General features: G+C 46.7%; 1 protein-coding gene across 1 annotated transcript in view; it reads left to right on the top strand.

Moving 5' to 3' along the window:
- The window catches only part of TUBG1 (tubulin gamma 1), a 363,160-nt gene that overhangs the window by 215,116 nt on the left and 122,947 nt on the right, over positions 1-25,097 (top strand). The window contains exon 7 of the mRNA XM_030221259.1: positions 20,144-20,230. Coding sequence (XP_030077119.1) covers positions 20,144-20,230 — 87 coding nt within the window. The remainder of the gene's footprint in view (positions 1-20,143; positions 20,231-25,097) is intronic.

Below are 25,097 nucleotides of genomic sequence, written 5' to 3'. Positions count from 1 at the left end.
TCAGTTCTGCCATTTTTGGAAAATTTAATACTCTCAAATTGAGCCGCCTGTTAAAGTTCTCCAGTTGGTTTATTTTATTATGGATATTAGCCTTATCTTTAATCAAGCACTCTGTTGTATTTTTTAAGGAAGAGATTTCTTGTTGAAAGAGAGCATTTTGAGTACAAGAATCTTGCTTTATTTTTTCAATTAAGTCATACAAAGAATCTACTTTAGTTACCAGGGAAGTTGTTGTATCAGTGGCAGCTTTAGTAATTGTTTTAGTCAAACTTTGTAACATTGCCCATATGGCTTCAAGGGTTACCTCCACGTGAGCTCCCGGCTCTTGATGGCTATCTTCTCCAGGCTTTTCCGGGTGCCGCACCAACCGCTGAAACTTCGGCGCAATCTTCAGACGCTGAAGAGCACAGGTACAAATCAAAGTAGGGTATACACAAAAATAGCACACATGAGTTGTCTTGTTGGGCAGACTGGATGGACCGTGCAGGTCTTTTTCTGCCGTCATCTACTATGTTACTATGTATCGAAGATTCTGCCTCACCACGGTTGCTCGCTGGACACGGAGGTGGGTTGAGATCAGGTGAGGAAAGAATGGTATCTTGCCCCAGGGAAGTTGTCGCTCCTCCGCTCGCTTCCGCAGCAGGGCCCATTGCCTCTTTCTCCCGTGGCGTGCTTGTAGCAAATCTGTCGAGAGTCGATTGGACAAACTGAGTGGTCACCGCCGCGGGTGGTAGGCTCTTAACCACCCCTTTCCTTTTCGTATGAGGCATATTAGGTAGTAAAGATATATTTTCTGCAAGAAAAGAGGAAAAATCCACCGAGTCTCGAGAAGAGCTATCAAGCTAAGTCCGCCATCTTGGAACACCCCCCCCCCTTGTTCTTTGACGTCCCCGCAAGTTTTGTCACCGTCCCCACCCTGTCCCCGCTCCTTCCCCCTCTGTCCTCATCTGCAGAAGCCTCGAACAGTTATGACTTTATATTTAAATCTTTTTATTAAAGTATAAAAAGGAACAATATGCTGTGCAACTATTGTGTATAAATTACAAATAGAAAACAATAACAGTGAGAAGCTATGATATCCCTCCTCACCACCACCCTCTATCCTTCCAACCCCAGCAACAGCTGATTTCTGCTACATAAGTACATAAGCACCGCCATACTGGGAAAGACCAAGGGTCCATCAAACCCAGCATCCTGTCTCCGACAGCAGCCAATCCAGGCTTCAAAAACCCGACAACCCCCCCCCCCCCCCCCCCAAAAAAAAAAAAAAAATAATAATAATTTTCAATGGACATTTCCCTCAAGAATCTGTCCAACCCCCCTTTAAATTCCGTAAGGCGAGCTGCTGTCACTACATTCTCCGGCAACGAGTTCCAGAGTCTAACTACACGCTGAGTAAAGAAAAACTTTCTCCTATTTGTTTTAAATCTACCATATTCTAGCTTCATCTTGTGTCCCCTGGTTTTGTTGTTGTTTGAAAGTGTAAACAATCGCTTCACATCTGTCCTCTCTACTCCGCTCATTATCTTGTAGACTTCTGTCATATCACCCCTCAGCCGCCTTTTCTCCAAGCTGAAGAGCCCTAACCTTCTCAGCCTTTCCTCATAGGGAAGTCGTTCCATTCCCTTTATCATTTTCGTCGCCCTTCTCTGCACCTTTTCTAATTCCTTTATATCTTTTTTGAGATGCGGCGACCAGAATTGGACACAATACTCGAGGTGCGGTCGCACCATGGAGCGATACAACGGCATTATAACATCCTCGTGTTTGTTTTCCATCCCTTTCCTAATAATACTCAACATTCTGTGCGCTTTCTTAGCAGCCGCAGCACACTGGGCAGATGTTTTTAACGTGTTATCCACGATTACTCCCAGATCCCTTTCTAGGCCGGTAATTCCTAACGCAGAACCTTGCATGACATAGCTGTAATTCGGGTTCCTCTTACCCACATGCATCACTTTGCACTTGTCAACATTGAACTTCATCTGCCACTTGCACGCCCAGTCTCGTGAGGTCCTCCTGTACTCTTTCACATTCCTCCTGCGACTTGACGACCCTGAATAATTTTGTGTCATCTGCGAATTTAATTACCTCACTAGTTACTCCCGTCTCTAGGTCATTCATAAGTATGTTAAAAAGCAGCGGTCCCAACACAGACCCCTGTGGGACCCCACTAACTACCCTTCTCCACTGAGAATACTGACCATTCAACCCTACTTTTTGCTTCCTATCTTTCAACCAGCTCTTAATCCATAGTAATACCCTACCTCCGATCCCATGACTCTCCAGTTTCCTCAGGAGTCTTTCATGAGGCACTTTGTCAAAAGCCTTTTGAAAATCCAGATACACAATATCCCCCGGCTCCCCATTGTCCACATGTTTGTTCACCCCCTCAAAAAGATGCAGTAGATTGGTGAGGCAAGACTTCCCTTCACTAAATCCGTGCTGACTTTGTCTCATCAGCCCATGTTTTTGTACGTGCTTTGTAATTTTATTCTTGATAATAGCCTCTACCATTTTGCCCGGTACCGACATCAGACTCACCAGTTTATAATTTCCCGGATCTCCTCTGGAACCTTTTTTGAAAATCGGCATAACATTGGCTACCCTCCAGTCTACCCCAAGGAATCCTAATCCACCCTGTTAAAATGTCCAGGGGCACAGCTGCCGAGAGGGCAGGGGGGACTAAATTCCCCGGGCCTGGGCCTCCAAGGGGGGCCCAGCGCCGCAGTCCCACCTGCCCTCCGTCGACCGTCTGCCACCGGGCTGGGCCCCCTGCATTGAAATCTCAGTGCCTCTCACCTCAGTTTGAAAGCGCTGCAGGCAGCAGGACAGCAGATCGCCTCTCTTTGGGCCTCCTTCCCTTCCTGTGTCCCACCATCGTCTGACGTAACTTCCGCGAGGGCGGGACACAAGGAGGACCAAAAGGAGGCGATCTGCTGCCTGCAGCGCTTTCACACGGAGGTGAGAGGCGTTGTGATTTCAATGCAGGGGGCCCGGCCCGGTGGAGGGGGGAGCGGTGGGGGTGATCTTGGGGGGGGGGGGGGGTGGAGGGGGGGGAGCGGCGGTGGCCTCGGGGGTCTCTTGGCAGCCTTGTCCACGAGTACAAAATACAGCCCGTTCTGTATGCCCTAGAGGGAAGAAATATGCCCTACGAAGTACTGTCTAGCTCTCCTGTCTTCCACATTCCTTCCTTCAATAGAAGATGTCTTCTTAGAAGATGTGCTGGTAGGAGAATGTACAGCATCCCCCATGCAAATTTTGCTAGTTGTGGCCAGCATATTTGCTTGTTTTTCCAAAACATCAAAATATTGTTGTCTGCATCACTCAAACATAAACAACAGTCCAGTTCATTAATAGGCTTCAAATTAGAAAATGACATAGGGACAAAGCTTGTCCCCGTCTTTGTGGGCTTTGTCCCCATCCCTGCCCTGTCTCCGTAGGTTGTTTCCCCGTCCCCGCAAGCTCTGTTCCCGTCTTCATTCCCACGGTTACTGCGGGTCCCTGTCCCCGTGTCATTCTCTACCTGTAAGTAACACATTCATTAAAAAAAAAAAAAGATTCTGTGGCGAAACAGTAGGTTTCTGAGCTTATGAACTGTATCATTCTGCTGATGACATGTTTTTCTCCTAGTTGTCTTGCTGATGATGTTTCTTCTGGTTGACCAGCAGATGGCGATTTTTTTTTTTTTTTTTAAAGCTGTACCAGAAGTGACAGTTTTAATTTTTCCACTTAACTGTGAGGTAATTTGTCTCAGTTTGGAAGCAGAGGGAGAAAGACCTCTCTGCTGACTCCCTGTGATCTGTTATATTCTGTAACTGGTGAGCAGCTATATTTCCTGTACTTTCCAGGCACTATTCAGGTAGTGGTAAATGTTTAGATTATAATTAATCCTATTTTAGTTACCTGTTATTGTGTGCTGATTTATAATTCACTTTTCAGTATTTTATGAAAATAAACGTAATGTTCTCTCTGCTTGTCTGGACTGACTAAGAATCCTGGTGGTTTAGGTCTGTGGGTGCTTTCTGGGAACCGTGGGACCCCTGGAAGTGTGGCCTTCAGTAAATTAGAAATCACGGGGGATAATTTGAAAGTGAGAGACTCGCCCAGAGGCGGTTGTGACCCAGTTGGTGGGAGGAGGTTGCTAGTATAGCGCACAAGCGGCAGGTGCAGTCAGACCTGAGCTGTGCTGGGGACAGACCCTCCAGGCGGCTCTAGCTTTAGCCCCAGGTGGGATGCATGTAAGAGCCATCAACCACAACCGGCTAGAACTATACTGTTTAAAGCAAGCATAACATACATTTTTAGTGTAGAAAATATACAGGTATCCCCCAGGGAAACATTTTGAGAGTGGTCAATTAAATTCAAAGACTACTAGACAAAGCACTGTCTATTCTTGCCCATATATTGTTGGTGAACTGTCTTGATTAATGTAACACCTTTTAGTTATTCAAAATATGAGAGTAAAATATATAACAGGCACATGAAAATGTGATCATATTCTACTTTTGAAAAAACACTGGTTTGTCAGTCTCTTCAAAAGTCCCCTTTAAGATCCTGATGCCTTTAAGATCCTGATGCCTGATACTCTTGACTGCCATTATTTTTTATCTTGGCTATTGATCCGTTACACATCTCCTAGATCTCTTCCCAGCAGAATATACTGGTAGTTCCCTTGTTTAAAGACAGATTGGATAACATAAGAAATTTATGCCCAGATGATCAGAAGCAAACGCAGGCTTCATGATCAGAGCCCCTAAGCACGTGACACAATGCACTTACATAGTAACATAGTAGATGACGGCAGAAAAAGACCTGCACGGTCCATCCAGACTTGCGGGCTCTGAACGCAACTAGCATGCAAAACAGGGCTCTTAGCGCAAATAGCATGCGATTGCATGCTAAATGTATTGCTCCCCAATGATCAGCGAGCAGCGCGCCAAATCCTATGCCAGCTTGGAGCTGGCGTTGCGGTTTTCAGACCATTGGGGAGGAATGGTGAGCCCTGTCCAGCATGCATTTGCATGCTAGCAGGCCACCCTATCTTTCCCCCCCCCTGCAGGAGCAGGAACCTGTCCTGACCTCCTACCTAGTGACATGGGGGCTGGAGGTCCGGTGGATCTCCAGTCCCCCTGATCGCTCACCCCAACACAGGTTCAGGGGGGCTGGAGATCCAGTGGGTCTCCAGCCCCCCCTAGTATCAGCTCAAATGGAGCCCTGGTGGAGTCAATTACACCACCCCCCCCGGACCAGGTGGTCTAGCAGCCCTTCCCCACCTCCTACCTTCGTTGGAGGAGGGAGGTGACCTTCCTCCTCTTCCATCGGCACCACCTCGAAAATGATGGCGCCCTGCCCAGTGCATCCTGGGATGAGCTGGGTGGGACTTCACATCATATAAGGTCTCCAGCCCCCCACCGGATCTCCAGCCCCCTCCCCAACCTGTGTCGAGGGGTGGTTTGGGAGGACTGGAGGTCCACAGGACCTCCAGCCTCCGTGTCACTTGGCTTGGGGTGGGGATACTTGGGGTCTGGTGGTCCCATGGACCTCCAACCTCTGTGTTTGACAAGTCTGAGCTTTTGACAGCCCAGACCTGTCAAACAAGTATGGGTGGCTCAGGCACAATCCTCCCGCACTTTACCCTATGATCAGAGATAAAAGTGTGCTTAAATTTGCATGCTATTATCTCTGATCATAGGGGCGGTAAAGCTCCGCGCTGTTCCAGCACTATTTTTAGAGCGCTGTTTGGAAACAGCGCGGGGATTTCGATCATCTGCCCATCAGTTTTCAGTGTGCTGGCTACTACATTATGGAATAAACTGCTTTTATATTTAGGACTTAAACATCCTTCTGCAAATCTAATAGTGTTCTTAGAATGCATTTCTTCACCAAAGCTTATAATTTCTGATTGGGTATCTTTTAGAGGCATATAGTGGTTTCCAGCATGAGGGCAGGCATGGAATTTACAGCAGAATGATTTTTTGACATTTTTCCTTAAATGAGATTTGTAACATTCTCCGAGGACAAGCAGGCTCCATATTCTTACGTGTGATCTGGGTCGTTGTCTGCGACGGCCCAGGAGACTGGAACTTTTCTTTAGAAAAAACTAGAAGTTTAGTGCTCACCCGTGCGAGTCCAAGCACACCGCGCATGCGCGAGCCACTTCCCGCCCGCAAGGCGAGCATGACTGAACTAGTTTCTTTTTTTCCGTGATTGAGGAGAGTTGGTTTTATTTATTTATTTATTTATTTATTTATTTATTTATTGCATTTGTATCCCACATTTTCCCGCCTATTTGCAGGCTCAATGTGGCTTACATAATTTTGTTAACCATGTCATTCCAAGATATTAGATACAGTTAGTATTGTGCAGAGATTAAGTAGGGAAGAGAGAAGAAGGAAGGGAGTGATTAGGGTAGTTATAGAGGTGGATTTTCATAACTGAGTGGGTTGTTGAGTTGAATTAGTGAGGTTATCGGTTCTCATTGTAGGCTTTGTTGAAGAAGTATGTCTTCAGTGATTTGCGAAAGATAGTTGTTTCGTTGATTTCAGGTCTGTAGGTAGTGCGTTCCATAACTGCGTGCTCATGTAAGAGAAGGTAGTGGCATGCATCAGCTTGTATTTTAGTCCTTTACAGCTGGGTAAGTGCAGGTTGAGAAATTTGCGGGATGATCTTGTGGCGTTTCTGGGAGGTAGGTCCACAAGGTTTATCATGTATATTGGAGTGTCTGCGTGAATGATTTTGTGTACAATCGTGCAGATTTTGAACGCAATTCGTTCCTTAAGTGGGAGCCAGTGAAGTTTCTCTCAAGGGTTTTGCACTTCCATATTTAGTTTTTCCAAATATGAGTCTGGCGGCAGTATTCTGGGCAGTTTGGAGTTTTTTGATAGTCTGTTCTTTACAGCCAGCATACAGTGCGTTGCAGTAGTCCAGATGGCTTATTACCATTGACTGTACGAGGGTACGGAAGATGTATCTCGGGAAGAACGGTTTTACTCTTTTGAGTTTCCACATGGAGTAGAACATCTTTTTTGTCGTGTTTTTCACGTGGGTGTCGAGTGAGGTTTCGATCAATGGTGACTCCAAGAATTTTCAAGTTTTGAGAGATAGGAAGAGAACAGTATGGTGTGATTATGGTGGAGAAATTTTTTGTGTTGTGTTGCGAGGTGAGTACAAGACGTGTTTTTTCTGCTTTAAGTTTTAGTTGGAATGCATCTGCCCATGTGTGCATTGTTTGGCGGCTTTGGTTGATCTCGTTGGTGATTTCATTTAGATCATGTTTGAATGTGATGTAGATTGTGATGTCATCTGCATATATGTAGGGGTTGAGGTTTTGGTTGGCTAGAAGTTTGGCTAAAGGTATCATCATTAGGTTGAATAAGGTTGGTGAGAGGGGGGATCCTTGGGGGACTCCACATTCAGGTATCCATGGGGGTGATATGTCCGCGTTCGTTGTTACTTGGTATGATCTTGTGGTCAGGAATCCTTTGAACCATTTGAGAACTGTGCCTCCTACTCCGAAGTATTCTAGTATATGTAATAGTATTTCATGATTAACCATGTCAAAGGCACTGGACATGTAGAATTGTAGGAGGAGTATGTTGTTACCAGTTGCAATTGCTTGTTTGAATGAGTTCATTGCGGACACTAGAACAGTTTCGGTGCTATGATTTGACCGAAATCCTGATTGAGATTCGTGCAGAATTGAGTGTTAATTTAGGTATTCAGTGAATTGTTTCGTCACTATGCCTTCCATGAGTTTGGTTATAAGTGGAATAGATGCTACTGGGCGATAATTGGTTAAGGTCCATTGTGCTTTTCTTAGCATCTTTCGGTAGTGGAGTAAAGATGTTTCCTTTATCCGTGGGGAAGAGCCCATTTTGAAGCCTGTGATTTACGTGGTTCGTGAGGTCTGTTTTGAATTGTTTGGGTGCGGATCTTATTAGACTATTAGGACAAATGTCTAATTTTCATTGCGATTTGGCGTATTTTCCGAGCCAATGTGAGATTTCCTTTGATGAGAGCGTGTCAAAGTTGGTCCATGATCGATCTGCTGGGCATTCAAGTATGTTGGTGTAGTCCGTTATATTGGTAGGTATGAGTCTGAGCTTTATGATTTTTTCTTTGAAGTAATTTGCAAGATTGGTTGCTGATGGGGTATCTGTGTTATTGGAGGTAGCCGTAGTAGTATTTAAGAGATTGTTTATGAGTGAGAAGAGTTTGTGTGTATCCTTGTAGTTTGGTCCTATTTTGGTTTTATAATATGTCCTTTTAGTTTGTTTGATAGTGTATTTGTATTTTCTTTGTAGTTGTTTCCAGTCTTTGAGTGTGATTTCATCTTTTTTTCTTGTTCCATGCTCTTTCTAGTCTTCTGATCTGTGTTTTCAGTTCTTTCAATTCTTTGTTAAACCATGGTATTGAGTTTTTTCTTTGTGAGGTTCTGGTTTGAAGTGGCGCTATATTGTCTAGTATTGTTCTGCATCTGTTATCCCATTCTTGCAGAAATTGGGGTGAGTCTGTAGGTGTTGTCCATTCGTCGGTGTAGAATTGTTGCCAGAATATTAGTGGGTCTATTTTGCTTCTCGTAGTGTAGGTTTGTTGTTTTTGTTGTGTCTTTTTTGTTCTCCAGTGGAGGGAGAGGTTTACACTGTAGTGATCGGACCATGGCCTGGCTGTCCATTTTGTGTCTATTAGTGTAAGATTTGGTTCTGATGAGAATTTGTGGGTGATATGTCTAGTGTATGACCTTTGTTGCGGGTGGGTTGTGTGTTTGGCCAATGGAGCTCCCATAGTTGGAGGAAGTCTTTGCATTCGCGTACATTGCTTGAGTTAGTATCTTCAAGGTGAAGGTTGATGTCTCCTGCTATTAGAAGGTTCTGGGTGGAAACACAAGTGTTCGATATGAAATCCAGAAAGTGCGTTTGTGAGTCTTGCCAATTGCCCTGGGGTCTGTAAAATAGGTTTAGGTGATCACATAGGTTGGAATGGTTGATTCTGACTAAGGCTATTTCGAGTTGGGGGAGAATAGATTCTGCTGCTGTTGTGACTGTGAATTGAGATTTATAGATTATTGCTATGCCGCCTCCTCTTTTTCCTTCTCTTGTCCAGTGGGTAATTTTGTATCCTGGAGGACAGAGCTCTAAGATTATTGGATCTTTGGGGTCATGAATCCACGTTTCGCTGATAAGAAGGAAGTCGAGATGGTCATCTGTAATCCAGTCGGTTAGAATCATGGTTTTCGGACTGCTCTCCTTCGTTTTTGCTCAGGAGACCGTGATTTTTTGCTTTTTACGCGCCCTTTTCTTCTTTTCTCTTCTCCTTCAAAAAAAAAAAAAAAAAAAAAGTTCCTTTATTTTTTAGTTTTCTGCCCGGTTGGAAGTTTCCTTTCTTTTTCCCTTGCGGCGACCCTCAGGCCGCTCGATTGCATTTTTCCCTTTTTTTCCTGTGCCTTTTCCTTTGGCACAATCGAGCCGTTTAATTTTGCAGCCGCTATTTTTCCATCCATGACATCGAGGACTCCCAGTGGCTTCAAGCGCTGTACTCACTGCAACCGGACCATCTCTAGTATTTACCCCCACATATGGTGCCTTCAGTATCTTGGGCCCAATCATCTTCCAGCTGCTTGTAAGCTGTGCAAGTTGATGAAAAAGAGGACCCAGGTAGCTCAAGAGGCTCAGCGTGAGCGGCTTTTCCCAGATCGGTCCGGTCCTCCGATGTCGGCATCGACATCAGTACCGAGGTCGTTGACGTCGAGGGAAGCAGCACCGAAAGTCCAGGTAATGGCTGCCGAAAGACCACTTCGAGCTGGGAGCAGTGAGGCATCGAGCGGGTCTCCACCTGTCTCGAGGCCTACTGCTATGCAGGCCCCCTGGGACTGACCTTTGTCGGACCCAGCCCCAAGGAGGCGTGAGAATTCCACGTCCTCCTCATCGGTACCTTGGAGTGTCGATGTCAGGCGAAGGCTAAGAAGCATCGTCATCGATCTCCTTCCAGACACGGTACCGAGAGCTCTGGGGAGCCGAGGGAGTCGGTACCCGAGAAGCGTCGGCACCGGGAGGACCGCTCACCCTTCATTCAGGAGGTGCTGATGCGTCGGTTGTCCGGCAGCCTGGTACCAGCTCTCGACCCCCCTCAGATTCTGGCATCGGCCTCTGCACCGGCCCCACAGCCTTTTTCAATGGCAGGTCTCGATGAGCGTCTCTGGGCCATTCTTCCAGAAATTCTGGAAGGGCTGCTCCGTCCATCTGCTTCGGTACCGGGAGTGCTTGCGCCTCCCGTACCTTCTGCTGAGACAGCATCTGGTCCATCTCCTGTGAGGAGGTCCCTGCCCTCCGGTTACCACTCGGGTTGACTCCCCCTCGACGTCAGTGGAGGAAGCTTCACCGGAGTCCAGGCAGGGGTCGACGTCTCGACATCCCCCATGAGGACGTCGATCCTCGAAGTCGAGACGGGCTCGGGTTCGGGCTGCTCTTCGAGAGCTTCTGTCCGATACCGGAGGAGCACTCATGGGGAGAGGAGGAAGACCCCAGGTATTTTTCGGAAGAAGACTCCCAGGGTCTTCCTTCTTATCCTACTTCGCCTATTGAAGTTAGACAATCTCCACCTGAGAGTCTTATTTTTTTCATCTTTTGTGCGGGAAATGTCGACATTCCATTTCCCATGGAGGCTGTGGATGAGCCCAGGGCTGAGATGTTCGAGGTCCTGGATTATCCTTCTCCGCCTGCAGAGGTTGCAACGGCCCCCCTGCACAATATACTCAGGGAAGTGATGTTGCAGAATTGGTCTTGCCTTCTCTCTAATTCAGTTGTCAACAAGAAGTCCGAGTCCCAGTATAGACCATGGAGAGCCTGTGATGGTGAAGGCCCAACTTCCTCAAGATTCCATGGTGGTGGACTCTGCCCTCAGAAGAGCCAAGAGTACTAGAGACAATGCCTCGGTGCCCCTGGGCAGAGAGTCTAGGACCTTGGATTCTTTTGGGAGGCGTAAGTATCAGGCTGGAATGCTCACCACCAAGATCCAAACATTCTAGCTGAACACCAGCATTCACTTACGGAACTCGGTTAAGCAACTGTCCAGTTTAGTGGAAGCTCTTCCTCTGGAGCTTGCTGAACCTTTTCACCAAGTGGTCAGGCAGCAGAAGGCGTGTCGTAAATTCCTGGCCAGGGGGGCCTATGACACTTTTGATGCCGCATCCCGAGTAGCTGCTAAGTTATTCAAAGTCGTTAACTCGCAACAGGATTGTGAAAAATTACAGAAGGACCTTACGAGACTGGGAAACTGGGCGGCTAAATGGCAGATGACGTTTAATGTGAGCAAGTGCAAGGTGATGCTTATGGGAAAAAAGAAACCGAATTATAGCTACGTCATGCAAAGTTCCACGTTAGGAGTTAAGGACCAAGAAAGGGATCTGGGTGTCGTCGTCGATGATAATATGCTGAAACCTTCTGCTCAATGTGCTGCTGCGGCTAGGAAAGCGAATAGAATGTTGGGTATTAATAGGAAAGGTATGGAAAACAGGTGTGAGGACGTTATAATGCCGTTGTATCGCTCCATGGTGCGACCGCACCTTGAGTACTGTGTTCAGTTCTGGTTGCTGCATCTCAAGAAAGATAGAGTAGAATTGGAAAAGGTGCAGCAATTGGAAAAGGTGCAGCGAAGGGCGACTAAAATGATAGTAACATAGTAGATGACGGCAGAAAAAACCCTGCACGGTCCATCCAGTCTGCCCAATAAGATAACTCATATGTGCTAATTTTTGTGTATACCCTACTTTGATTTGTACCTGTGTTCTTCAGGGCACAGACCGTATAAGTCTACCCAGCACTATCCCCGCCTCCCACCCACCGGCTCTGGCACAGACCGTATAAGTCTGTCCAGCACCAGCCCCGCCTCCCACCACCGGCTCTGGCACAGACCGTATAAGTCTGCCCAGCACTATCCCCGCCTCCCAACCACCAGCCCCGCCTCCCAACCACTGGCTCTGGCACAGACCGTATAAGTCTGCCCAGCACTATCCCCGCCTCCCAACCACCAGCCCTGCCTCCCATCTCCGGCTCTGGCACAGACCGTATAAGTCTGCCCAGCACTATCCCCGCCTCCCAACCACCAGCCCCGCCTCCCGATCTTGACTAAGCTCCTGAGGATCCATTCCTTTATGCTTATCCCACGCATGTTTGAATTCCGTTACCGTTTTCATTTCCACCACCTCCCGCGGGAGAGCATTCCAAGCATCCACTACTCTCTCCGTGATAAAATATTTGCTAACATTTTTCTTGAGTCTGCCCCCCTTCAATCTCATTTCATGTCCTCTCATTCTACCACCTTCCCATCTCCGGAAAAGGTTCGTTTGCGGATTAATACCTTTCAAATATTTGAACGTCTGTATCATATCACCCCTGCTTCTCCTTTCCTCCAGGTGGGGCCTCACCAACGACTTATACAGGAGCATCAAAACCCCCTGCTGGTCACACCTCTCTCTATACAGCCTAACAACCTTCTAGCTACGGCCACCGCCTTGTCACACTGTTTTGTCGCCTTCAAATCCTCAGATACTATCAGCAGATACTATCTGGTTGCCGCATCTCAAGAAAGATATAGTAGAATTGGAAAAGGTGCAGCGAAGGGCGACTAAAATGATAGCGGGGATGGGACAACTTCCCTATGAAGAAAGACTAAGGAGGCTAGGGCTTTTCACCTTGGAGTAGAGACGGCTGAGGGGAGACATGATAGAGGTATATAAAATATTGATTGGAGTGGAGCAGGTGGATGTGAAGCGTCTGTTCACGCTTTCCAAAAATACTAGGACTAGGGGGCATGCGATGAAACTACAGTGTAGTAAACTTAAAACAAATCGGAGAAAATATTTCTTCACCCGACGCATAATTAAACTCTGGAATTCGTTGCCGGAGAATGTGGTGAAGGCAGTTAGCTTAGCAGAGTTTAAAAGGGGGTTAAACGGTTTCCTAAAGGACAAGTCCATAAACAACTACTAAATGGACTTGGGAAAAATCCACAATTCCAGGAATAACATGTATAGAATGTTTGTACGTTTGGGAAGCTCGCCAGGTGCCCTTGGCCTGGATTGGCCGCTGTCGTGGACAGGATGCTGGGCTTGATGGACCTTTGGTCTTTTCCCAGTGTGCCATTACTTATTATGCGCAGACTCTCATGGTTGCGTGTCTCGGACCTGGATTAGAAGATCCAGCAGCGAATGGCGGATGTTCCTTGCCGGGGGGGGGGATAACCTTTTTGGAGAGAAGGTTGAGGATATGGTCGATACCTTCAAGAAGCATCATGATGCTATGGATTCTCTCTCCCGCCAGACGCCTTCTGCTACTACCTCCTCTTCTAGGAGGTTTTTTGTAGGGAGGAGGAGTGCTCCCTATTCCTATAATAGGCGTAGGTACACTCCTACCTCTTGACAGTCTGTTCAAGCTCGCTCCCAGCAGGCCCGCTCTCATCAGCGGCGTGCGCCAAAGGCCTCTCCGACTCCCCAGCCAAAAGCAAGGGACGGGTTTTTGACTGGCTCTGGAGCAGCATAGCCGAGGTAACAGTGTCTGTGCCGGACGATCTGCCTGTTGGGGGGAGGTTGATATTTTTTTTCACCAAAGGTGGCCTCTTATAACCTCCGACAGGTGGGTTCTTCAAATAGTCCGGTTAGGATACGCTCTCAGTCTGGAATCAAAACCTCCAAATTGCCCACCTGGAGCTCAATCCTTCAGCTCCCAGCACAAGCAGGTACTTGCAGAGGAACTCTCCGCCCTTCTAAAGGCCAATTTGGTTGAACCCGTTCCACCAGGGGAAGAAGGGCTGGGATTCTATTCCAGGTACTTCCTTGTGTAAAAGAAAACAGGGGGGGATGCGTCCCATCCTAGACCTTAGGGCCCTGAACAAATTCCTAGTCCGAGAAAAGTTCAGGATGGTTTCCCTGGGCACCCTTCTTCCCATGATTCAGGAAAACGATTGGCTATGCTCTCTGGACTTAGGATGCCTATACTCACATCTCGGTACTTCCAGCTCACAGGCATTACCTTCGTTTTTGTCTGGGAACTCAGCATTTTCAGTACTGCGTGCTGCCCGTTGGTCTAGCATCTGCACCCAGGGTCTTTACAAAGTGTTTGGCAGTTGTTTCAGCATCGCTATGCAGACTGGGAGTTGGACAGACTGGATGGCCCGTGCAGGTCTTTTTCTGCCGTCATCTGTTACTATGCTTATTTCTCCACACACCCAGTTGACATAGCAGACACCACAGGGGCTTTCCTCAGCTGATTGGTTGTCTTCTTGCTTCTCCAACCCCCCCCCCCCCCCCCCTGAGTTGATATCATAGCTGACATCACAGGTGCTTTCCCCGGCTGATTGGCTGTCAGCTAGGTCTAAGCTGTTCTCTGCTCTCACTGTTTGCTATTGAAATAAATCTTATCCTTGCTGAAACCCCCCCTCCCAACTGTTTCTCTGCCCCTCTAAGCTGTTCTCTGCTCTCAGATACTGCTATTGAAAACCAAATCTCCTCCTTGGTCGTTTGCCCCCCCCCCCCCCGCCATAACCTGCTTAGCAAAGGTCACAGGAGGCAGGTGAGAACCTTTTCCTTAGGTCACAACTGACCTCAGCTAATGGGGTGGCCTGGGGCAAGTTACATTTTAACTACCCCAGGCTGGTAGCAGGAATACTTGAGCCTGAGAAATTGGAGAAGCGCTAATTCATCAAGTCAAGGTTTGGTGCAGATGGGTTCACTGCACCTGGGATGGACGCACTTTGCTGTGTGACAAGAGCATCCTGTGTACCGCATATAGTGCATTTTCATTCTTGCTTATGGTGGCAGACAGGGTGCTTTAATTGTAGCTTTTAAGAATTTACAGTGTGGCTCGGGTATCCTGTTTTGATTGGCCGGGGAAAGCTCCTATGATGTCAGGTGGGGGGGTGGGGACTTTCAGCAAGGAGTAGATTCTCAAGCAAAATCATCAGGGGCAGAGGGGTGGCAAGTAAGCTGCAGGAGGAGGGTGGAGCCAGTACCAGAGCACTACAAGAGAAAAGAGACAGGGACAGTGGAGCAAGCAAGAACTTGCAGAGGAAAGGAAAGAGTACACCAGCCCTAGCATAAGTGCAGGAAAAGGACACTTATACTTACTGAGAGACTGTTCTGCACATTTGCTGGGCGCTTTCCCTACTACTACTACTTAACATTTCTAGAGCGCTACCAGGGTTACGCAGCGCTGTACAATTTAACAAAGAGAGACAGTCCCTGCTCAAAGAGCTTACAATTTAATAGACAAGTGAACGGTCGGTCCGATAGGGCAGTCAAATTGGGGCAGTCTGGATTCACTGAACGGTAAGGGTTAGGTGCCGAACGCAGCATTGAAGAGGTGGGCTTTAAGCAAAGACTTGAAGATGGGCAGGGAGGGGGCTTGGCATAAGGGTTCAGGAAGGTTGTTCCAAGCATAGGGTGAGGCGAGGCAGAATGAGCGGAGCCTGGAGTTGGCAGTGGTGGAGAAGGGTACTGAGAGGAGGGATTTATCCTGTGAAAGGAGGTTACGGGCGGGAACGTAAGGGGAGATGAGGGTAGAAAGATAGTGAGGGGCAGCAGACTGAGTGCATTTGTAGGTAAGAAGGAGAAGCTTGAATTGAATGCGGTATCTGATCGGAAGCCAGTGAAGTGACCTGAGGAGAGGGGTGATATGAGTATATCGGTTCTGGCGGAATATGAGACGTGCAGCAGAGTTCTGAACAGATTGAAGGGGGGATAGATGGCTAAGTGGGAGGCCGGTGAGGAGTAAGTTGCAGTAGTCCAGGCGAGAGGTAATGAGAGCGGGGACGAGAGTTCGGGTGGTGTGTTCAGAGAGGAAAGGGCGAATTTTGCTGATGTTAAAGAGGAAGAAGCGACAGGTCTTGGCTATCTGCTGGATATGCGCAGAGAAGGAGAGAGAGGAGTCAAAGATGACTCCGAGGTTGCGGGCAGATGAGACGGGGAGGATGAGGGTGTTATCAACTGAGATAGAAAGTGGAGGAAGAGGAGAAGTGGGTTTTGGTGGAAAGACGATAAGCTCGGTCTTGGACATGTTCAGTTTCAGGTGGCGGTTGGGCATCCAGGCAGGAATGTCGGATAAGCAGGCCGATACCTTTGCCTGGGTCTCCGCGGTGATGTCTGGTATGGAGAGATACAGTTGGGTGTCATCAGCATAGAGATGATACTGGAAACCAAGAGATGAGATCAGGGAGCCCAGGGAAGAGGTGTAGATTGAGAAGAGAAGGGGATCCAAGGACTGATCCCTGGGGAACACCAACAGATAAGGGGATGGGGGTGGAGGAAGATCCATGAGAGTGAACTTTGAAGGTGCGGTGGGAGAGATAGGAGGAGAACCAGGAGAGGACAGAGCCCTGGAACCCAAATGAGGACAGTGTGGCAAGAAGTAAGTCATGATTGACAGTGTCAAAAGTGGCGGATAGATCCAGGAGGATGAGGATGGAGTAGTGACCTCTGGATTTCCCTACTGAGCTGCTTGCTGAAATTGCATGCAATTTCCTTCAAGCATTGCTTGCTATTTCTACCGAGGATTTAAATGGTTTTTAACTGAGACTTTTGTGCATTGAGCCCTTAGTGATCAAAATTTAAATCATTGGAAGCATATTAAGATGAGGGATGGATTTTGCTGGGGGCAGGGGAAGAATGGAGAACTTAATTTTTTAAATGACTTGGTCAGAAAGGGAACTTCATTGCTTTCTCTTGTAAGGCAGAAGGAATGTGGCTAGGTCTGCCGCTGCAGCTCATTTGTAATCTCTTATAAGCTGGAGTGATTTGTAGAGATGTTGACTCTCCCTTGGTAAGCATGCTAAAATGTATGACAGCAATAAATCGTTTGGATTAGGTTCAGGGTTTTTCTTAATAATAAAAGCTTTTTATTTTGTGAGACAATACATCTCATGTATTGTACTGATAATAGTAGTAACATAGTAACATAGTAGATAACGGCAGAAAAAGACCTGCACGGTCCATCCATTCTGCCCAACAAGACAGACTCATATGTGCTAGTTTTTGTGTATATCTTACCTTCATTTGTAACTGTCATTTTCAGGGCACAGACCATACAAGTCTGCCCAGCACTATCCCCGCCTCCCAACCACCAGCCCCTCCTCCCACCACCGGCTCTGGCACAGACTGTATAAGTCTGCCCAGCACTATCCCCGCCTCCCACCACTGGCTCTGGCACAGACCGTATAAGTCTAGCCAGCACTATCCCCGCCTCCCAACCACCAACCCCGTCTCCCACCACCAGCTCCTGCCACCCAATCTTGGCTAAGCTCCTGAGGATCCATTCCTTCTGAACAGGATTCCTTTATGTTTATCCCATGCATGTTTGAATTCCGTTACCGTTTTCCTCTCCAACACCTCCCGCGGGAGGGCATTCCAAGCATCCACCACTCTCTCCGTGAAAAAATACTTCCTGACATTTTTTTTGAGTCTGCCCCCCTTCAATCTCATTTCATGCCCTCTAGTTCTGCCGCCGCCTTCCCCTCTCCGGAAAAGGTTTGTTTGCGGATTAATACCTTTCAAATATTTGAACGTCTGTATCATATCACCCCTGTTTCTCCTTTCCTCCAGGGTATACATGTTCAGGTCCGCAAGTCTCTCCTCATACGTCTTGTAACGCAAATCCCATACCATCCTCATAGCTTTTCTTTGCACTGCTTTAATTCTTTTTACATCCTTAGCAAGATACGGCCTCCAAAACTGAACACAATACTCCAGGTGGGGCCTCACCAACGATTTGTACAGGGGCATTAACACCTCTTTTCTTCTGCTGGTCACTCCCCTCTCTATACAGCCTAACAACCTTATACTTACGGCCACCGCCTTGTCACACAGTTTCATCACCTTCAGATCCTCAGATACTGTTACCCCAAGATCCCTCTCCCTGTCGGTACCTATCAGACTCTCACCACCTAACACATATGTCTCCCGTGGATTTCAACTCCCTAAGTGCATCACTTTGCATTTCTTCGCATTGAATTTTAATTGCCAAGCCTTAGACCAATCTTCTAGCTTTCGCAGATCCTTTTTCATGTTTTCTACTCCCTCCCGGGTGTCCACTGTGTTACAAATCTTAGTATCATCCGCAAAAAGGCAAACTTTACCTTCTAACCCTTCGGCAATGTCACTCACAAATATTTTGAACGGAATCGGCCCCAGCACTGATCCCTGAGGCACTCCACTAGTCACCTTTCCTTCCTCCGAGCGAATTCCATTCACCACCACCCTCTGGCGTCTGTCTGTCAACCAGTTCCTTATCCAGTTCACCACTTCGGGTCCTATCTTCAGCCCATCAAGTTTATTTAAGAGCCTCCTGTGGGGAACCGTGTCAAAAGCTAGATTTAGTAGATTACGTCTATAGCACATCCCTGATTTAATTCTCCAGTCACCCAAAGAATTCAATGAGATTCGTTTGGCACGATTTCCCTTTGGTAAAACCGTGTTGTTTCGGATCTTGCAACTTATTTGCTTCCAGGAAATTCACTATCCTTTCCGTCAGCATCGCTTCCATTACTTTTCCAATAATCGAAGTGAGGCTTACCGGCCTGTAGTTTCCAGCTTCTTCTCTATCACCACTTTTGTGAAGAGGGACCACATCCTCCGTTCTCCAATCCCACGGAACTTCTCCCGTTTCCAATGATTTATTAAACAAATCTTTAAGAGGACCCACCAGAACCTCTTTGAGCTCTTTTAATATCCTGGGGTGGATCCCGTCCGGTCCCACGGCTTTGTCCACCTTTAGCTTTTCAAGTTGTTTATACACACACTCTTCCGTGAACGGTGCTATATCTACTTCATTTTCATTTGCACTTTTGCCAGTCCATCATGGTCCTTCTCCAGGATTTTCTTCTGTGAAAACAGAACAAAAGTATCCATTTAGCAAATTTGCTTTTTCTTCATCGCTATCTACATAGAGGTTCGCAGCATCTTTCAGTCTCACAATTCCCTTTTTAGTCTTCCTCCTTTCACTAATATACCTGAAGAAATTTTTGCCACCCCTCCTTACATTTCTAGCCATTTGTTCTTCCGCTTGTGCTTTCGCCAGACGTATCTCTCTCTTGGCTTCTTTCAGTTTCCTCCTGTATTCCTCTCTGTGTTCGGCTTCTTGAGTTTTTTCTGTATTTCTGGAACACCAACTCTTTAGCCTTTATTGTCTCAGCCACTTCTTGGAGAATCATATCGGTTTCCTTTTTCTCTTGCTTTTATTTACTCTCCTTACATAAAGGTTTGTGGCCCTATTTATAGCTTCTTTCAGCCTGGACCATTGTCCTTCCACTTCTTTTTCGCCCTCCCAGCCCATCATCTCCTTCCTCAGGTATTCCCCCATTTGACTAAAGTCAGCACGCTTGAAATCCAGGACTTTGAGTTTTGAGTGGCCGCCCTCCACTACAGCTGTCATATCAAACCAAATCGTTTGGTCACTGCCGCCCAGGTGGGCACCCACTCGGACATTTGACACAGTATCCCCATTTGTGAGCACCAGATCCAGTGTCGCTCCCTCCCTCGTGGGTTCCGTCACCATTTGTCTGAGCAGAGCACTTTGAAAAGCATCCACGATCTCTCTATTTCTTTCTGATTCCGCAGATGGAACCTTCCAATCTACATCCGGCAGGTTGAAATCTCCCAGCAACAGCACCTCTCTCTTTTTTCCCAACTTTTGAATATCTGCGATCAGATCTTTGTCTAATTCCTCCAATTGTGTTGGATTGTAGTTGAATAAACTTATTAAGTAGGTTAAATTGATCTCACTTTGAGATAGCAGAGTCTAATTTATATAATTCTTTCCTCAATATATTTGCTAAGTAAAAGCCGTTAGCTTAGCAGGGTTTAAAAAAGGTTTGGCTAGCTTCCTAACAGAAAAGCCCATAAACCATTACAAAAATGGACTTGTGGCAAATTCACTGCTTATTTCTAGGATAAAAAGCATAAAATTTATTGTACTGTTTTGGGATCTTGTCAGGTACTTGTAACCTGGATTGACCACTGTTGGAAACTGGATGCTGGGCTTGATTGACCTTCGGTCTGTCCCAGTATGGCAATACTTATGTAGTTAAAGGATCGCATGAGCTTTTAGACTTGGACCCTGTGCATGAAATCTTAATTTTTGTCTCTGGCCTCTACTAGGTGGTTCTGGACAACACAGCCCTGAATCGGATCGCTACAGACAGACTACATATTCAGAACCCTTCATTCTCTCAGATTAACCAGCTTGTGAGTACTGGCCATGCTTTTAATTTCATAAAACTGAGAAAAAGTGTTATCTGTTTTAGTTTTTATCAAACATAGTTGTTCACTGTGCCCTGAGGCATATGTGCAACAGTTGTTCACTGTGCCCTGAGGCATATGTGCAACAATGCCATTTCTATTTGTTTGATTCAAAACTATTCTAACATAATTTATGACAGCAAATGGTCCATCTAGACTTCCCAATAAGGTTGCCAGAGCTGCACCTGACACACTTCAGATTACACTCAAAATCTGGCACCACAAATATGACAGTCACTAGAGAATGACACAGGTAAAATGTTTGTCTCCGTCCCTGCCCCATCCCCGTGGGTTCTGTCTCCATCCCTGCCCAATTCCCACAGGCCCTGTCCCCGCTCCGTCCCCATGGGCTCTGTCCTCATTTGCAGAAGCCTCAAACAATTATGATTTTATATTTAAATCTTTTTATTAAAGTATAAAAAGGAACAATATGCTGTGCAACTATTGTTTATAAATTACAAATAGAAAAAAACAATAACAGCGAGCAGCTATAATAACCCTCCTCACCACCACCCTCTACTCTTCCAACCCCAACAATAGCTGATTTCTACTACTCCAAGGAATCCTAATCCACCCTTTTAAAATGTCCAGGGGTACAAAATACAACCCGTTCTGTATGCGCTAGAGGGAAGAAATATGCCCTATGAAGCACTGTTATGACTTTTTAATCTGTGGATGAATAAGAAGTCATCATCAATCTCGGGATTCAGTCTAGCTCTCCTGTCTTCCACAGTCCTTCCTGCAATAGAAGATGTCTTCTTAGAAGATGTGCTGGTAGCAGGATGTACAGGATCCCTCATGCCAGTTTTGCTAGTTGTGGCCAGCATAGTAACATAGTAAATGCCGGCAGCATCACTCAAACATAAAGTTCATTGACAGGCTTCAAAGTAGAAAATGATACAGGGACAAAGGTTGACCCCATCCTTGTGGGCTCGGCTCTGTTCCCGTCCCCATCCCCGCAATTACTGCAGGTCCCCGTCCTCTTGTCATTCTCTAGCAGTCACACAATAGTGGAAGAGTTTTCTGATTTTGGTTGTAGCATAGTCACATTCATTTTGTTGCAAACTGACAATATTTTACTCTATATCAACCTTAAGGTGTCTTCCCTCCCCCTCTGAGATACTCATAGCATGTAATGAGAATGTGACAGAAAAAAATGCTCACTTGTTATTGATCTGTCCCTGCAATTCTTAGATCACAGATTGTACCCGGCACTGGTTCTACTTCCCAATCGATGGATTTACCATCAAAGCCTTTCCATAATTGGGAGAAGAGACAATAAAAGTCTGACCTATTTTTTTGCCATATTTGGGACACAGCCTGTAGAAGTGTGCCTAGTACTGGCCTTCCTTCCCTACTACCAGAATTGCCTTCTAAGCACCAACAATTTTTTTTTTGTTTTGATTCTGTCCTCTTTGCATTTAAGGATTTTTTGTGTTTATCCCATGTAGTTTTGAATTCCGTCACCCTTTTTGTCTCCACCACCTCCCCCAGGAGGGCTTGCCAGGCATCCACCACCCTCTTTGTGAAAAAGTAATTCCTGTCATTGCTCCTAAGTTTATCACCCTGTAATCTTAATTCAAGTCCTCTAGTTCTACTTGCTCCCCCATCTCTGGATGGATTTTTTTTTAGAATTTACTGTAGGTCAGGACACTATTCCTGAGATAAGTATTTGGGGTTATATTAGATTCATTCTTGTCATTCCAGTGTTGCATTAAAATGTTAGTGAAGAATTTTTTATAAATTGAGAATGTTGCGTAGGTTGAATGACTTTTGTTGAAGGTAAATTTTAGGAGAGTGGTACAATCTCTTGCGATACACTTATTTGGTTATTGTAATTTGCTATTTTTAGGCTTGCCTTTGTACTTGACTAAACCTTTGCAGATGGCGCAGAGTGCTTCGGCGCGACTTCTTTCAGGGGTTTCTAGATTGGAGCACATTTCTCCAGTATTGCATGATTTACATTAGGGTCATTCCATGCCAAGTGGTCTAAACCTTCCCACCATCATGTCTCCAATTTTGTTCAAATTTTATCTGTTGCGCGAGTCAGGTTTTAAATGAAGTTTCCCAAAATTTGAGGTCTCTAACTGCAATAGTGTTGCGTTCTCAAGGGCCTTGGCATTCTGTCAGGTCCTCGAGGCAGGACTGGAGTTCTTGAGCCCTTGGGCCACTGCCGAGGAGCGGCAGCGGCAGGCAAGACCACCTCAGAACTGGAAACACAGAAGAGCAGTACTGGAACTCTGGACTGGAGTAGTACAAGGCAGGCCACTAGAACAGATGAGACAGGAACAGCTTCACCTGCACCTATCCACCGTTCCTCCAGAGTTGAATTCCGAAGTGCAGGCGGCCAGCAGGACTTGCAGGATAAGGCAGGAACTGAAGATCCAGAGGACCCACCCTGGGTCTGGGATACACGAGGGCGACAGGGCACGGAACTAGACTCAGACAGTGTGCTGCTGCACAGCCACTAGCAAGACCCAGAAGACAGACCAAGGAACACAAGGTGTACAGAAGCTAGCAGGAGCAAGGACTAGGGCAGCAACACACTAGGCAGAACGGAGATCCGGGAATACCCACCGGGTAAACCCACTAGCTAGGTAGCAGCAGGGAACAGGGACCACGCCCTGGAAATACACACTAGCTAGACAGAGACAGGATATACACTCAGGATATACAAGCAGGGTAGGCACACAGACTAGGCAAGGCAGGATTCAGGGTAAAGAGAGCAAACCAGGAATAACAGGCCAAGGGTCTTGGGCAGGCAGCAGAGCAAACAGAGTAACCAGGAATACAGGCCAAGGGTCCGAAGCCACAGCCGTTCCACACACTGACTGGGGAACTCACAATGGCTGAGGCTTCACATACAGACAGAGAACAAACATAGTAACATAGTAGATGACGGCAGAAAAAGACCTGCACGGTCCATCCAGTCTGCCCAACAAGATAAACTCATATGTGCTACTTTTTGTGTATACCTTACCTTGATTTGTATCTGTCATTTTCAGGGCACAGACCGTATAAGTCTGCCCAGCACTATCCCTGCCTCCCAACCACCGGCTCTGGCAAACCCGGACAAAGGCTTCACCCCAACCCAGGGTAAGCCAGGAACAGAGGCTTCACCCCCACACAGGGTAAGCCTGGAGCAGAGGCTTCACCCCAAACACATGGTAAGCCAGGAACAGAGGCTTCACTCCAACACAGGGTAAGCCTGGAGCAGAGGCTTCACCCCAAACACTGGGTAAGCCAGGAAGGACCCGCAGTCCACAGACAGACAGTGGTAGGGAAGACCCCCCCCCCCCCCCCCCACGGAAGGACAACAGAGACACAGACACAGAAAGAAACTGGGCTGGAACCCAGAGAAAGGCTAAGCAGTAGTGCAGCAGACACTTACTAACCTGACCTGGCCTAAGAGCATAACACTTATGCAAAGGCCCCGACTGCAAGCACAGCACTTCCTTATGAAGGCTCTCACTGATGAGTCACCAGCAGTAGGGCAGAAGCAGGCAGGAAGTACACAGACCCCAAAGAGAGGCTTGACACACATAGGAAGTGAGCCCACAGGAAAGACAAGCAGGAGCCATCTTGGAAGCTGGCACAGAGCCGGTGGCAGCCATCTTAGATGCTGGCTCCCTAGAGAGGCATAGCCCACACAGGTGAGGTCTAGTGAAGCAAACAGCCCAGAGACTAGGGACAAGACAAACACAGACAGAAGCCAGCAGAGCTGCTGACCCCCAGAAAGAAGGTAAGGCTGAGGGTGGTCACGTGACAAATAGTTGCAGATCTAGACCCCCTTTTCTGAAAGGTTGTCAGTCCATGAGTGCACGACATTTACCAAAATGCCATTTTTGGGGTCTAATAAAATCCAAACACATTTATGAGTAGCTAAAAAATTCAAATCCTGTACAGTTTTTGATGCTAATTCCAATTAAATACATTTTAACATTATGGATGCAAAATCCAGTCAAACAAGTTGACTCAAAGTGTGCATCAAAATTGGTCGCGACTCATCGGAACATATTTGGACCAATATTCAGACACAACAACTTCCATGCAAACAAAGATACGGACTTGAAATTTTGAACAAGCATTATGCTTGTGCTGGACATAATACTGCCAGATTTGCAACTAACCAGCATCTATAACCGCCCTGCAGGATCTCTTCAAAGTTGGCACTGTCAGCGCAAATGATAAAATATACCAAAGTTCAAAGCCAATTATTAAAAAAGAGTCAGCTTTTGAACAGTATCATCTGAAAAAGAAAATTGTGCTCTACAACACTGATATGTTTCTGTTTTTTTTTTTGCTAAGGATGTAAAAAGACTTGAAGCGGTGCAGAAAAGCAACAAAAATGGTATGAGGTTTGCGTCACAAGATGTATGAGGAGATCTGGCACCAGCACAGATCACTCTGCTTAGCCCTCTTAGGCTTTACGATGGGCAACCTGTGTGAAGCCTCCAGCTTTAGTCAAATTTCCATCGTATGCAATTTACCTAGAAAACCCAGGGCCCGTAAACAGCCAAGTCTCACTGGTAGATACCTGCTAGACCGTTCTGTTTGCAGAGTGCTACGATTGTTAGGCTACAGGTGACTTGCTAAGGCCAACTCTCAGCGAAACACACTGAATCCCCCTCGGCGGCCTAAAACTCGCTGTCTTCTGAACCTGACCAAAAATCCTCTTGCTTAGAACACATGACCCAGTCAACTGCTGCACCAGCAATTTATGTCCATGCAAGATCCGTGGTGAACAAGGCCGTATTAATAAGGGCTCTTCTAGAATCTTCTGATCTGGGCTTTCTGTTTATCTCCAAGATAT

The sequence above is a fragment of the Microcaecilia unicolor genome, chromosome 12 (genome assembly GCF_901765095.1).
Source record: "Microcaecilia unicolor chromosome 12, aMicUni1.1, whole genome shotgun sequence".
Classification (NCBI taxonomy): Eukaryota; Metazoa; Chordata; class Amphibia; order Gymnophiona; family Siphonopidae; genus Microcaecilia; species Microcaecilia unicolor.
The sequence above is the reverse complement of the archived record's forward strand: the minus strand, read 5'-3'. Positions and strand labels throughout refer to the sequence as shown.